This window comes from Emydura macquarii, unplaced genomic scaffold (assembly GCF_026122565.2).
Source record: "Emydura macquarii macquarii isolate MOO-44397 ecotype Brisbane River unplaced genomic scaffold, CSIRO-AGI_Emac_v2 contig_3122, whole genome shotgun sequence".
NCBI lineage: Eukaryota > Metazoa > Chordata > Testudines > Chelidae > Emydura > Emydura macquarii.
Genome location: NW_027133259.1, coordinates 4,210,499 through 4,224,646, shown reverse-complemented (window position 1 = coordinate 4,224,646; position 14,148 = coordinate 4,210,499). Strand labels below are relative to the sequence as shown.

At 43.5% G+C, this 14,148-nt stretch overlaps 1 protein-coding gene across 8 annotated transcripts in view; it reads right to left on the bottom strand.

Moving 5' to 3' along the window:
- VWF (von Willebrand factor) overlaps positions 1-14,148 on the bottom strand; it is a 226,512-nt gene that overhangs the window by 168,921 nt on the left and 43,443 nt on the right. For all 8 annotated transcript variants that reach the window (XM_067531091.1, XM_067531098.1, XM_067531099.1 and 5 more), the window contains 3 exons: positions 8,161-8,377; positions 4,529-4,651; positions 358-469 (listed from right to left, as the gene is read on the bottom strand). In XM_067531091.1, coding sequence (XP_067387192.1) covers positions 358-469; positions 4,529-4,651; positions 8,161-8,377 — 452 coding nt within the window. The remainder of the gene's footprint in view (positions 1-357; positions 470-4,528; positions 4,652-8,160; positions 8,378-14,148) is intronic.

Below are 14,148 nucleotides of genomic sequence, written 5' to 3'. Positions count from 1 at the left end.
AAAGGAAATTTTAAACTGGGTTTAAGGAAGTTAAATAAATGTAGTAAGTCAAAACAAAACTCCGCTGTCCAAAACTAGCTGGGACTGGGAGTCTGCAAGTTTCTGTTATTCAGAAAACAAATATTTTTCCACTGCATGAAAGACTATGACTCCACCATCTACTAGATCAAATTTTGCTGTGAAAATGGAGTTGCTTTAGTCTTGCTTGTTCCTGGGAAGATGTTGGCACTTCCAAATCTGGGGCATTTGCCAATTAGAAGATGAAAAAAGGGTCATGGAGGAGGACACAAAACAGAAGAGCAGTACTTATCTAGAGCAGCCTAGATCACAGTGATTGCACGGCATCATTGTATTTACCATGAGTTGCAGTCCCGGGAGATGGAGGAGCCAGGCGGATAGCGCATGCCAGAATGTATGCAGGAGCACTCCGAGCTGTCAACACAGCTATCACCATCAAGTAGCTTCCCCACTGGATCGTTCAGGCCAGATCAGAAAACAAAACAAAAATACACATGAGAGCCACTCTTTGCATTGTCATCCAAGGTCAGATACACTCACAGAGCTAATTGAAAAGGGCTGGGACTTTCCAAAGAACCTCAGGGGAATTGATTATGAGTTTCATTCAGATGCTGCTTCTGCCCATGAATGTGCTGAACCGTGCATTTCTGGAAGTGCTGTGGACACCCCATTTAAGCCACTTTGCACAATCAATCACTGGAGGGGGACTCAAGCTAGAACCCTATGTCCAGCCACCTCTAATGTTGGGGTGTGGGAGATGAGAAAGAGGACTGAAATCCAGGCCCAAACCTAGACCTGAATGTTCACGATCAGGGCTAGCCTGGAGACTGTAATCTAAATGTAACAGGCCATGGCCGCATATGTACTATCCCCAGTGGGGGATATATCCTAGGGCCAGGGTCACAAACCCTTACCAGAATTACATATACCAAGGGGTTTCAATGAGGGTTTAGGAGTCAATAGATGGGGAGAGGGTGTAGTGACAGCTGGGGTGGGATGAGTGAGGTAGGAGCTGGAGGATCAAACAGGTGGACAGCAGGAAAAGAGGGAGAGCCTGCGTGGCGGCTGTCCAGCCAGCACACGTCCAGCAGCTGCAGCTTTGCTGGCTGGCCAAGATGGGAGCTGCAGCTGCCTTGGCCAGCGAGCGGTAAAAGGAAGCTGCGTGCCACAAAAGGCCTGCGAGAGGAACAAAAGTCAAGAGGCAGAATCGAATTCATTCCCCCGTCACTCACGCAGAAAGTCAGGAATGAAAGGATTAAGTCTCCAACAATGCCTTCAAAGAGCACTGCGCCCATATCAGAGGTGGATAAACTGAAGCACAGAGAGATTAAATGATGTGCCCAAGGTCACACAATGAGCCAATGGAACAGCCAGGAATGGAACAAAGTGTTCTGGCTCTCAGAGCCCCGTGCTCACAACTAGACAACACCCCTTTCCCTACATTTAGCCTTCCTTCCAAAAAGTCCATCCCAGGGAGAAAGTAAACTGAAACGTATGCATTTAAAAGCAGCAGAGCTCTCCAAAGAGGAAATGGAAAGTCTGTCTTTTCCTGGCAAAAACAACTAAACATTAAACATTGAAACAACTATGTGGTGCCCAAGTTGTACTGGCTCCTTTTTCTCTTGGAGCAGAGGCTGGATTGGAGCAGGGAGGGAAAGTGCTGGTAAAATCTCCTCAAACTCCAACTTAAGCAGATTCTCTGCTCGCTTTGTCAGACCCTTCCTTCTCCATCACTGACACTGCACTGAAACAACAGAACACACACATTTTGAAATATTTCTTCCTTTTCTCTCCCTGCCACTCATGAACTTACCCTACTCGCTTCCCTTTGCCATTCCCTCCCTCCACAGCATCTTTGCATGCCCATCCTCCTCCGACAGCTCCATTCCTCCGCTCTCTCTCCTCACACTTCTCCTGACCTGAGCTGACCAGAGCAGCTACTGGAAACAGCCAGCCGTGAAGCAGGATAGCGGGAGTACTTCACAGCGGATTAATTCCACTCTCTTGGCTCTTCCCTACCCTGTCCGGATTTCGAGGGGATGGGGGGGAGGTGAAATCAGTCAGCTCTGAAGCGGTTTTGCTACTGTGCTCCAGTTTCAGTTAGCTGTCTTGTTAACACTGCTATGGCGGTATGGGCCAGTGTGTGAGGGCGGAGCAGAGGGAAGAACATGCCTGAGGAAAGTCAGCAATGTCTGTTGCTCTAAAGGAATAGCCTAGTCCCACCTTGGCTTTGGAGGGAGCCCATCCAAGCACTAACCAGACTCAGTCCTGCTTAGTGTTTATAATCAAATGTGATCAAGCATATGCAGGCCACCAGCGCCCTGCTCTTTCAATCCTCCAACTCCTGTTTCTCCACTTGCAACCTGTGTAAGGCTATGTCTGCACTACAAAATGTTGTCGACCTAAGTTATGTCGACATACAGCCACCACAGTAAGTAAAATGCTCTTGCATGTCCACACTATGCTCCCTGTGTTGGTGCTGAGCGTCCTCACCTGCACTGCTTACACCGATGTAACGGTCAGCGTGAGGCATTGTGGGAAGGCTTCTGAAAGCCAGCAACAGTGGATCTACACTGACACTGCATCAACCTAACTACATCAACGCAAGTGCTACACCTCTTGTGGAGGTGGAGTTATTAAGTCCACGTAGCGGGTGAGTTACATTGGCAGGAACGATATCTTAGTGTGGACACTTACAGAGTTAGGTCAATGCAAGCTGCCTCACATCAACCTAACTTTGTAGTGCAGACCAGGCCCAGGAACCTCTGGCTCCGGTAACCTGCTGCAGCACATTACCCTTTGAGTTTCTTACACAGCTGTCTTTGGAATTGTACAAAGCACTCTGCAGACAACAAAATGAAAAGTTCGGAAGCATTGCTGCTGCAGGCCAAGGGTAACATGGGGACATCACTCCTTACACAAATGAACAAGGACCTATACTGAGGCTTTACAGACACAACCCTTGGCAAGGGGGAGGAAAGAGAGGGGTGAAGATGAGCAGCAGGAGTTTATAGATTCTAAGACGGCAGTTCCCAAAAGGTGGGGTCGCTTCATCAGCGGATGGGGTCACGGCCATCCCAAGTGTGCTGAGGATGCTATTTTACAAAATGGCCTCCTCCACACAGTGTGACCTCACACGCACCATATGCGCAAGGTCACGTCGCATGCGGGGAAGCTATTTTGCTCTACCAAACGGCACTCTCCATGCAGCATGACATTGCACATACTGTATGTGTGTGAGGCTATGCACGGTCCAGAGGGCACCATTTTGTAAAGCAAAATGGCAGCCTCCTTGCGGCGTGACCTTGCATGTACAGTGTGTGTGAGGTCACACTGCAGGGAGGACATCATTTTTAAACGGCAACTTCCACGCTCTCTGGGGTAGTGGGGAACAACACCTCTGAAAATGGGGTCATGCAGGGAAAATGTTTGGGAACCGCTGTTCTAAGACAAGAAGGGGCGTTGTGATCATTCTAGTCTGACCTCTGTAAGACAGGACATAGGACTTTGCCTGTTAATTAACTGGCTCCTAGAGACATTCAAGCTCCCCCACCATGCCACCTCCCATGGGTACCTTCCCAGGGCATGCCACGTAGTAACAGTATATACAAGCAACTGCAACCTAATCAGAACAATATGAAGCTATAAGTGGCTGGAAAGAGCAATTTAGAACAAAACAGTGATGGCCCCCCACAACTCTAGCATTGTTGGCACTACCAAGTCGTGAAACCAAAGACGTATTCCCAGCATGTTAAAGCTCACTCAGTTACATGTGGTATCTAGTAAATTACTACAGAGGGTTAAACACACATCTTCGTACACATCAGTGAAGTCTACCCTCTAAACATGAACCACAAGACTATTCCCACTTACAGAAGCAAGAGGAGGGAGAATATGGTCTTTGCAGGCAGAGATAAAGCTTTCTTCAGATGGCAGTGGTGGGCATATTAGAGAAAGAGAGAAAAAGCACGTAGACCAAGTTCTGCTCAGCTTAGTCATGCTAGTAGCCCCACTGAATTCAATGAGATAACTTGCATGAACAAGGCAGTAAGAAGAATTCAGCCCATCGTTTCAAATCCCTAAGGCTCCTCCTGGATGAAATGTAAAATATTTTCCCTTTTTGCTTTAATAAACCCTCTCAGTATAATCTTCTCACCTTCTTCCTCTGACAGTTGGACTCCTCTAATGAGAAGTAATTCAGAAGAAACCTGTAGATTTGTAGGCATCACATGATGCAACCCCAGGCCTGGAAGGAGTTCCTACAGCACTAACTGGTGCTGATGTTCACAAAGACCTTTATTTTTTTCATTGAACTTAAATAGAAGTCCTTTCATAGAGCAAGCATACAGGCAGTATAGAAACTGCTCTATTCTAGGATTTACACAAACAAAGAGAAGTGCTTCTGATTTTAGGAACATTTGAAGACAGACACTGGTTTCCTTCTTCTCATAAAATAGGTAACACCACTGCCAAACGTTTCTCTGTGTAAATAAATCAGTAAATAAATTACCAGGGCAGCTGCAGCCATCAGCACATTGTCCTTGACACACTTCATTGATATTCAGACTCTGACAGGTTTTGGCACAAGGAGATACACACTCCTTATACTCCATGCCAACTGGACATCTTGGCCCTGAAACAATTCAATGAAATTAGACATACATATCCCTTAATAACTGTTAATCTCTTAAATGATCATGAAACAAATGACAAGGGTCAGAGATGAGGTCAAATCCTCTCCGATCAATTATTTCATTTTCGGGAACAAAATATTTAATAGATGTTAATTTTGTTGCTTAATGTGACCATTGCATCTGCCCACTCTGTTCTATACAAGAACAAGAGCTCCGTGAAAGTTTGAAAGCTTATCTAATTCACCAACCAAAGTTGGTCCAGTAAAGATATTACCTCACCCACCTTGTCACTTTGTTCTATAGACATACTTAAAGCTGGAAAAAAAAAGTTTTTCACAAATCACGTATGATCCACTGAAAGAAAGTAAATTACGTGACAATAATTCTAAGTGGAATCAGTGTGAGATCCATCATTGAGCAAAGCCCGTCAACGATATCTAACTACTTTCGATACACAAATAGAGTGTTTGCCTCCTAAGGACACTCACAGTTACACAGCTCATTCATTGTGTCACACTGATGTCTTGTACTGCCAGGGAAAAGTGAATCGGGTGTGGACATGGAAATCCCATAATATAACCTGGACCTGACCCAGCCTTAATGTGCATGTATTCATGCACGCACACATCTCCTCGGTCTCTTATCAACTATCATCAAATTTCCTGTTAATTCAGATTCCCAATGACTTTACTCATGGAACACACACAGCATGACAGGGACAATTTTCCCCAGAATGCTTGCATTAAAAAGCCATCTGGTGACAACCACGTTGACGGATTTGCACTGACACCACTACACCACGCAAGGCGAGGAATGACAAGATTTCTTTGCTGATCAAGATGCGTCAGTAAAAGCTAACACAAAAGAAAGCAATGTCTTCATATTAGGATTAGGACACAGTGGAGGCCCAAAACTTGATTCTGTTATATTGATTCTATGTGAAATACCCTTATTCTTTTGGACGTGACAAAACACCTCAGCAGTTTCTGTGGGCTTTTGCCTTTTGGGTATGTAGGAGGATCTGTTCACTATTGAGACCAAAGATCAACTTGTGAAACTGTTGCTATTGATGAAGTACGCATGTTTAAGATCACTGTTTAAAGTAATATCAGCAAATGTTCGAAAAACAAAAAAATGCAGTGTTAAATAATGCTGTTTTGTAATAGTAGTAAATGTTTTAAATAAAAAAGTTATTGTTTTTGAAAGACACTTGCATCTCCCAGTTAAAAGTTTTAAGTAAATGTTAAAAAATGAAGGTGTAAATAAATAAATAAGTGATGTGTGTTTGTCAGACCAGGGAGTAACAAAGAAAGGCGTCAGCCTGGAATGTTTAAGGGAGCAAAAACAACTTTTACGACCCAGAGTCTGCCCACCCTGATAACCCTGGAATCCACCTCGAAGGACAAAAACAAAATGGACTGTAATAAATAACAAATGGGCATGCTTGCAAAATATGGGTAATTAATAATCACACCAGGACGCAGATGCAGCATGACAAAGCAAAGCCCATAGAGTGGCATAAGAGCTTATCCCTATAAAAAGGGGACGGAAAGATGAGGACCTTGGGTTTGGTTCTACAATCATCCTCCAGGAGCATCGGTGCGCACCAGCAGACCCCTGCTCCTTCCCTCATGTGTTAGCCACATGGCCAGTGGATTAACACAAGCAACTAAGGCCGGTAACTATACTTCATTTTTGTAGAACCGTGTGTGTGAGCGTGTGAGAGACAGAGTGTGCGCGTGTGTGTGTGTGTGTGTGTGTGTGTGTGTGTGTGTGTGTGTGTGCATGCGCAGGCAATTGGGAAACAGCGTAAGGTCCTCATCAGAAAGAGAAAATAAATCTAAGCTTGTTCTGACAGATATGACACTATCCTGGACAATCATTGAGGAATTAAGATAAAATGTACTGAATTAAGTTTAATACCTTCAGGATCCATTATATTAAAAATGCAACTCTGTATCTGTTATAAAATTGTATATATATAAAATTGTATTCTAGGAGACTGACTAATGCAATTTCTGGGAAAGATTAGAAACTTCACAGGACTTTTAGGACAATACACGTGAAGAGGATTTCCTTGGAAATACTTGGTATGAGGAGAATGCAAATGACTCACCTCGGAGTCTGTTCTTTTGGAGCTGTGCCTTGAGAACAACCCATTGTCTACTAATTACCTGCTCCTGGAAACTCCAGATTAAAGCCCCTGAACCCATATAAATGGTTGACTAAAAATTTTCATGCATGTGCTAGTTCTCATCTGAAGTTCTTTTGAACTTGTGACCAAGGAGAGACCCCTTGGTGGAGTCTGAAGGACTAATCACCTGCCACGGCCCTTGTTGGAGTTGTGGTGATCTCTGGTAAGTTTATTAGTCTATGTGTAGGTTCTTTTTTTGGTTTTAATATGTTTTCCCAGTAGTGCTTTTATCTTAAGAATGAAATGTGCTTGCATAGAAAGAACTTTACGTCGATTATAACTATGGGCAGCTACACTGCTGTTAGTCTCTGAAGAGCAAGCAAGCAGGGCTCCTTAGGCAACCTGACTGCTGGTGAATTCACAGTATAATCAGGGAGCTGTGCAACCTGGAAATACCTGGGTCAGAAAGCAGAGATGGGGGTCTTCGCCCAACAGAGGTGTCGGCTGGGCAGCAGGACAGGAGAGTGGGTATCCATGCTGAGTGGGACTGGCCTAAACCGTGCCATTCGCCTCCTCCCCCACAGAGTAAACAAGAGAGCTCCCTTTCGCTATAGGGGAAAACAAATGCAGCTGGTGCATGGGTTTGACTAAAGCCACAAATGAAAATAAAGCTCCCTTCCTAGAAGGATGGAGAATAATTCTGGCCCTCCCCACAGGCAAATTAGAAGCTCGATTTTCCCTGCTTCAGGCCTCGTGTAGTTATTTCTATCCGTGCCAGGAGAGTGTGATGAGGATGTAACACACCACCAGATCAGAGCGGCAGCATCTTACACACACTTTGTACTAGTGTTAAACCTGCAGAAGCTGAAGGGCAACAGAGACTCATGCCCCAAGGAAGTAAGGCTGCCTCATTTATTACTCCATCTCCCCCTGATTGGCGGCTCAAACAGATTTTCTGGAAAAGGGCAGATTCTTCCTCCCACTTTCTGCACACACAGACTTTTAGCTACTTCTTTGATGTGCTGAGTATTGGGTATGAACACAGTCACCTGTCCCTAATGGAAGTGTACTTCGCTGGCCAAAATAGGGTGATCCTGTCTTGAGTCACATCTTATTCTGGAAGCTTATTGGCAGAGCTGGAAATCAAGCCACCCAATCTCAAAGCTAATTGCTGGCAGCACTTTACTGATAATGGAGCCAACATCATGGATAGAAACTCCAGTAGAGTAGCTTCAAGCTAGTAAAAAATGAGCAAACAAAATAATTATACTTGAGAAATCAGGACAGGAGTGAAAGCTTTTTCTGACAGACCCTCTCAACTGCAATGTGTGGATCAAGCAATAATAGTCTGGAATCATAATGATATAGACTTACTACACGAGCTGTCATTAGGCCATCCATCCACAATCACTCCTTCCTGAGCGCAGCTCCTGGCGTACTCCAGGAAAGTTGGACAGTGACAGTGCATGTCCTGAGCACACGTGCACATGTCTTCTTCACAGAGACCAATGAACGGCTCCGGGTCAACTCGATGGTGGCATTTGGAGAACACGGAAGATGTCCTTAGCAGCTGGCACCTTTCCATGACGTCCTGCATAATTAGAACAAGAGAGAGAGGAAAATCAAAATATTGGTTACAAACTGTTTAGACCAGGGTTCCTCAACCAGTGGGTCCTGATCTGTAGGTGGGAGGTAGGGGGAGTGGGAGGGATGAAAGGTAAGGTGGGGGATTGTGAGGTTTTGAAAATTTCAAAAGAAATCTCACTCCACTCCACACACACCCTTGCCCTGCAAGATCAAGTATCAGTGTCATAGCATCATCAATTTTAGGGCTGGAAAGGAACCACCGGATCATCAAGTCTGACTTGCTTTATATCACAGGCTAATAAGCACTACCCGGCCATCTCTACACCAAGCCCAACAACCGGAATTAGATCAAATGATTGCTCCCTTCAGGAAACTAAACTATTCTGTGGCACAGGCAGAGAACTAGAAGGACAGAGGCACATCAGTGTGTCTGCGTTAACCTCTCAAAACACACATACACACACAAATAAATGATATGTGCTTCTTGTTATCATTGATATGTTTTCTTTAGTTTTGTAGTAAAAGTAGAGTTTCAAAAAAAAAATTTTATTTCAAATAAACTTGCCAACCTGAAAATGTTAGGAAACGATGGTTTAGATTCTCTCTCCATATCTCTCTGCCCCCTATGGCATAGAATTAAAAATGCTCAAATAAGTGTCCATACTTCTAACGACGACTCATCTTTAGCTCCAGTGGTATGGCTGCAGGAGTCGGCTCTGGCTTCCACTCCCAACTGTTACCAGGAAGCTCCCCATGGCCATGGTGTGCAGCATAGTGAAACCATGAAGCTGCTAAATGGCCACCAACACGTAACAATTTTAAAGAGAGAGGTCTTAAACAGATGTTCCCTTCAAGATTATGGACCAGGTCCTCCATAGCTCCATTGACTTCAATGGCATTATCCCCAAACTCAAAGTTAGGCATGTGCCTACGTCTTCTACTAAACAGGGGCTGAATGGGCCTGCTATAATACCCATCACAGTCAGTGGAAACACTAAGTAGACCAATAGTGCTGTACAGGTCAGTGTCCAAGGTTCAGGGCTCAAGCACTAATGCAAAAATGTACATTCCAAAAGCAACAAAGAACTCAGCCCAGTTAACAGGACAGCACCACATCAATGTACTGTAATGTCTGTACTTTGCCAATGGAAAAAGATTTGTTAATGTTTATTATTATTATTTTAATGAAATATATGAAGTGATCTAAGTTCAGACTCTTCTGGCATCTGTATTATAACCTGCTAAACCAGATCTCAGTGCTAGAAGTGGGCTGGGAGGGGGAGGGGGGACTATCTATTATGAACATAATTATAAATTACTTTTCAGTGCCCCATTTAAAAAGAAAGAAAAAGAAAAAGAAAGAAAGAAAATCCATGAAGTCAAATGTTAACAAATCTGTAGATAGTCATAAATTCCAAGGCCAGAAATTGTCATCGTCTATTCTAATATTTCTAGACCCTGTTCTTTCCCTGCAGGATTAGGAGATGAGTAAGTGTCACAGAAGTCCTGGGAGTTATTTTCACCCTTGAATTTCAATAACAATGTTTGACGTAACGGCTGCGGGCTAACTGAAAGTACTGCATGGGCATATGCCAGGAAGCAATAAATAAATAGTTAATCTGATCTACTTAAATGTTTAGCTGCTGGTGGTGTGAGAGAGACTCATTTAAACTCCCCAAGATGTTCCAAGTACCTTATTAGCCAAATCAGAGCTGGTTTTTCCCTTCTTTAGATATATCTCGTCAGTGTATCAATACCGTTGATTATTGATGTTTAAATTTGAAAATATAAAGAGTAACAAGCATAGAATTTGCAGAATCCAGCAGAAAAGCAATCCAGCTGTGGGAGTGAATGAGTCCCCAAAACCCCATTTTCTGAATCACCTTGAGTTTGTAATCAAACTTTGGCCACTTAGGAACACTTATTTGTTACTGCGCTGCACACCGTGACCTCTCAGATATTCACCATGATAGCGGGATAAGAAAATAAAGCCTCTAGCTCCCAAAGTCCTGCCCCCTACTAATTGAGCTAAAGGAGAAGATCAGTTAGCTGTCACACTAGAGGACCTGTTTTACACCGGCAAGTTGCTGTCTGCGGGTGGAGATATGTGCCTGCATGGAGCAGCTTGCAGGGCAGGGTCATTACACAAGTCGAAAGAGCCAGGGATTGACAATGTCTCTGTCCTGACTCTTAAATAAAGCACTCCCTTTCCGGCTTACTAGACCCAGGTTCTGGCTTTTCTCTGTTGACCGGGACATCACACAGGCTCAGATACATACTGAAGCAGTTCTGGTTCCATTCACCAAAGGCAGGAATGAGAACTGACAGCATCGGGGCCAGCTGCCAGCAGTCCAGCTCAGTGGATAAAACCAAGCTGAGGGGGCCAGCAGGAACCAGAGCCAAGTGTCAGAGCTGGATTCAGGAACCAGGAGCAGGGTAGGAGCAAGAGGGATCACAGCTGCAGGCTGAAGCATTGAGCAACCCGTGAGGAGGTGCTGCTGAGTTTAAAAGCAGGCCTGCCTTCAGCCAATCAGGTGGACTCAGGAGTGCTGAAAGAGAGCCACTGAACCAAACCATAAACCCTACATATAATGGAAACCACTTCACGCAATATCACTCCCCACACTCCTAGTTCCAGCACCTATGGGTGGACTGACCAATCAGGCAGTTCTACACAACCCAACTGAACCCATTAATCTGCCTGGAGGCTGGGCTGGCTAGAAAGACCAACAATTCCGACTGGTGGGAACGTGCAACTAAGGTTTCAGAATTTGTTTTCACGCTTCAGATGTTTTCACAAAAACATGCGTGTCCAACACCCAGGTTCCAGTCGCTGATCTGCCTGACTCAGAGCAGAGTTTTTCCTCCCAAATCACTCTCAATCAGACAAAGTAAGGACTTAAACTAGTCCACTCCCAGCAGTGCCTTAATCACCCGGCCAAAGAGAGTCTCTCTGCTCTCTTTTCAAACCTCCTGAGAAAAGTTGAATGGAAACGGATGTGACCCCCCCACAAAACATTTTGGCTTCACGAAACAGCATTTTTTGCCAAGATGCAATTTCAAAACATTTTCAGTGAGACACACTGGTCAGTTCATTACTCCATTATTTGATAACCCTCAGTTTAAGAACAAATTTTTTTATCTTTCAATGTAGTTCAGTGTAAAAATGTAAGGAATTGATAGCATTGTTCCAAGATAAATTTAACAGGCCACTGCTGTAATGTTTTGGTAAATTACTCATGATTGGAGATGGGACCAAGCCATAACATTTTGAATCTCTTCCTCCAGTTTCAGGAACTTTCAGCTGTCATGATATAGTTTAGCCAGATGCAAAATTTAGATCTGGACCCCAGTTTGGATTCTAAACAATCTTCCAGGCTGGAAATGTTTAGATCCCAGAATTTTAATCAAGTTACATTTCTATGATCTGTTGCTACACCGTATTGCTGTTGGCGTTTAAGCCTGAATGGAAGAGAACATCTGCAAACGTTTAATAGGACATTGCCAACTTGCACACACAAAAATTAAAAATAGTTTATTTTGTACATTTGATGGCACACCATGTATAGTCAGCTTCACTGTTTGCTGCTCTATCATTAATGAGTTTCACACCTACTTTGAAAGGTGGCCGCTGATTCTGAGTGCTCAGCGTGAGATGCCACAGGCCTGATTTTCAGAAATGCAGAGCCACAAAACTTCACCTGGAGTTTTGGATGCTCAGCATCTCTGAAAACATAGGAAAATGTGACTGTAAAACCATTTTAAAAAATGGCAGGGGTGTTTAGGAGCAAATGTAGGACCTGATGCTACTTTATTTATGTTTAGATTTTTGTAATTCCTTTGATTCTAAGTTGACAGTGTCATTTTAAATGTAATTGGCAACACCATGGCATGGACAAGTCTTTATGATCATAACTTGCTGCCTTCTCTTACCTTGATCCCACCCTACAAAATTGTCAGTGGAATTTTATACATTCTTCTGATTTCTTTTGCACTGTGTTATGTGCTCTCTGAATTGCGTAACAAAGACAAATGCCATTAAATAAATATTACTAAAAATATATATATATATATATATATATATATATATATCTTTAAGGCAGAGTAAAACATTTTAACATGAAAACGATTACCTTTATTTCCTTTATGTTTGAAATCTACTGTGCATAGATAAAGAAAATAGGTTCTATATGTCATCTGGAAGGGATATGTTTTAGGGGTCTAATGTTTCTGGACTTTCATTTGATCTGGTTTGCTTATGGCTCCCCTATCAAGTAAAGAACATTTAGGATTTTTTGTGAACTCTCTGAAGCAGAGACCTGTCTTCCCTGTGTTATGTTAGGTGCCTTGTACATCTTTGGGTATGGTACAAATAATAAATAATACACAGCTTGCCACACAGACTCAGTCTAGCTTTCTCCCACATACTGCAGGAACATCTATGAGATGCTGGTCCTGGCTCTCTCATACACAGGTGTAACTCCATGATTTCACTGGAGTTAGTCTTGATGTATATCACTGGAAATGAGAGAAAAATCAGCCTCACAGGCTAGGCACCCTCCATTTGCCTTCCAAGGTTTTGAGATAAACAAGGTTCATTGCAGCGCTGGCTCTCTCTGTTGTATACAGAGACTACTCTTCTTTGTGTGTCTTGATCTTGTTCCCATTGGAGTGAATTTTATATTATTATTATTGATTTCATTGGGAGCAAAATCAGGGCCCTAAAATTCCAGTCACTTTTATGTCTGGTTACTCTGATTTTATTTATAGCTATAATACTCTAACAATAGACAAAGACACCATAAGAGAGAGCCGCTGAGGACTGTTTCTAAGGGAAGGTGGAATCTTGAAAGCTAGGATCACATTTAAGAACGTATAAAAAGTTAAAAACAGAGATCTCTTCCTGCAAGAATATTGCTGCCAAGACTGTTCTTTGGTCCATTTGTTCTACAAATACAGATGTGTTGGGGGTACTCCATTATAAAACAGTTTGGTTTGGTCTGGTCTGTGAGCACAGGACTAAGCTGACATAACTACGTTAAGGGAACCATGATACAGCATGTAAGATAAAGGACCCAAACTGAGCACTGGTGTAAAAGTGGGTATTTCTTACTGGCTTACATTAAGGCTGAATTTCATGCCAGAGTTATAGCATGAACATTTAAAAAAAAAAAAAAAAAAAGAATTCTCTATGAAACAGTTGAGGCACAATCTTGTTCTAACTGCGTACCTCATGGCTGTAACTGCTTTGTGAGCTGGGCATAAGGCGACGATTATGATTATATTTATTCCAGAAGTGCCTAAAGAACAGGGCCCCATTGTGCTAGGCACTGTACAAACACAGAGTAGCAGTGTCAATATCTGGTCCCTTGTACAACTTCCCAGGGTATGCCTACACTGCCAGCAGCATTGTCAGCTGGGCAGGATCCATTCTGTGGGATCGATCGAGCGGCAGTGGAGACCTGCTCAATCGATCTGGAAGTCCATGCTGTTAATCCATCCCCACAAAAAGCATAACGCTGCGTTGACCAGAGGGCATTTCCCATTGGCTCGGCGTAGTGGGGACCCCACGGTAAGTAGAAGTTAGTGAGTCGACTTGAGATACGCAAGGTACTCTACATAGCTTGCGTATCTCCGGTCGACTGCTGCCGAAATTCGCTGGCAATGTAGACCAGCCCCCAATCTCCCTTCCAAGGATCAGTCTCTCCCATACCTTGTCTCCTCCAACATTCCACCTTCTCCACTCTCCCAGCAACACCATCCTCAGTGCCCCAT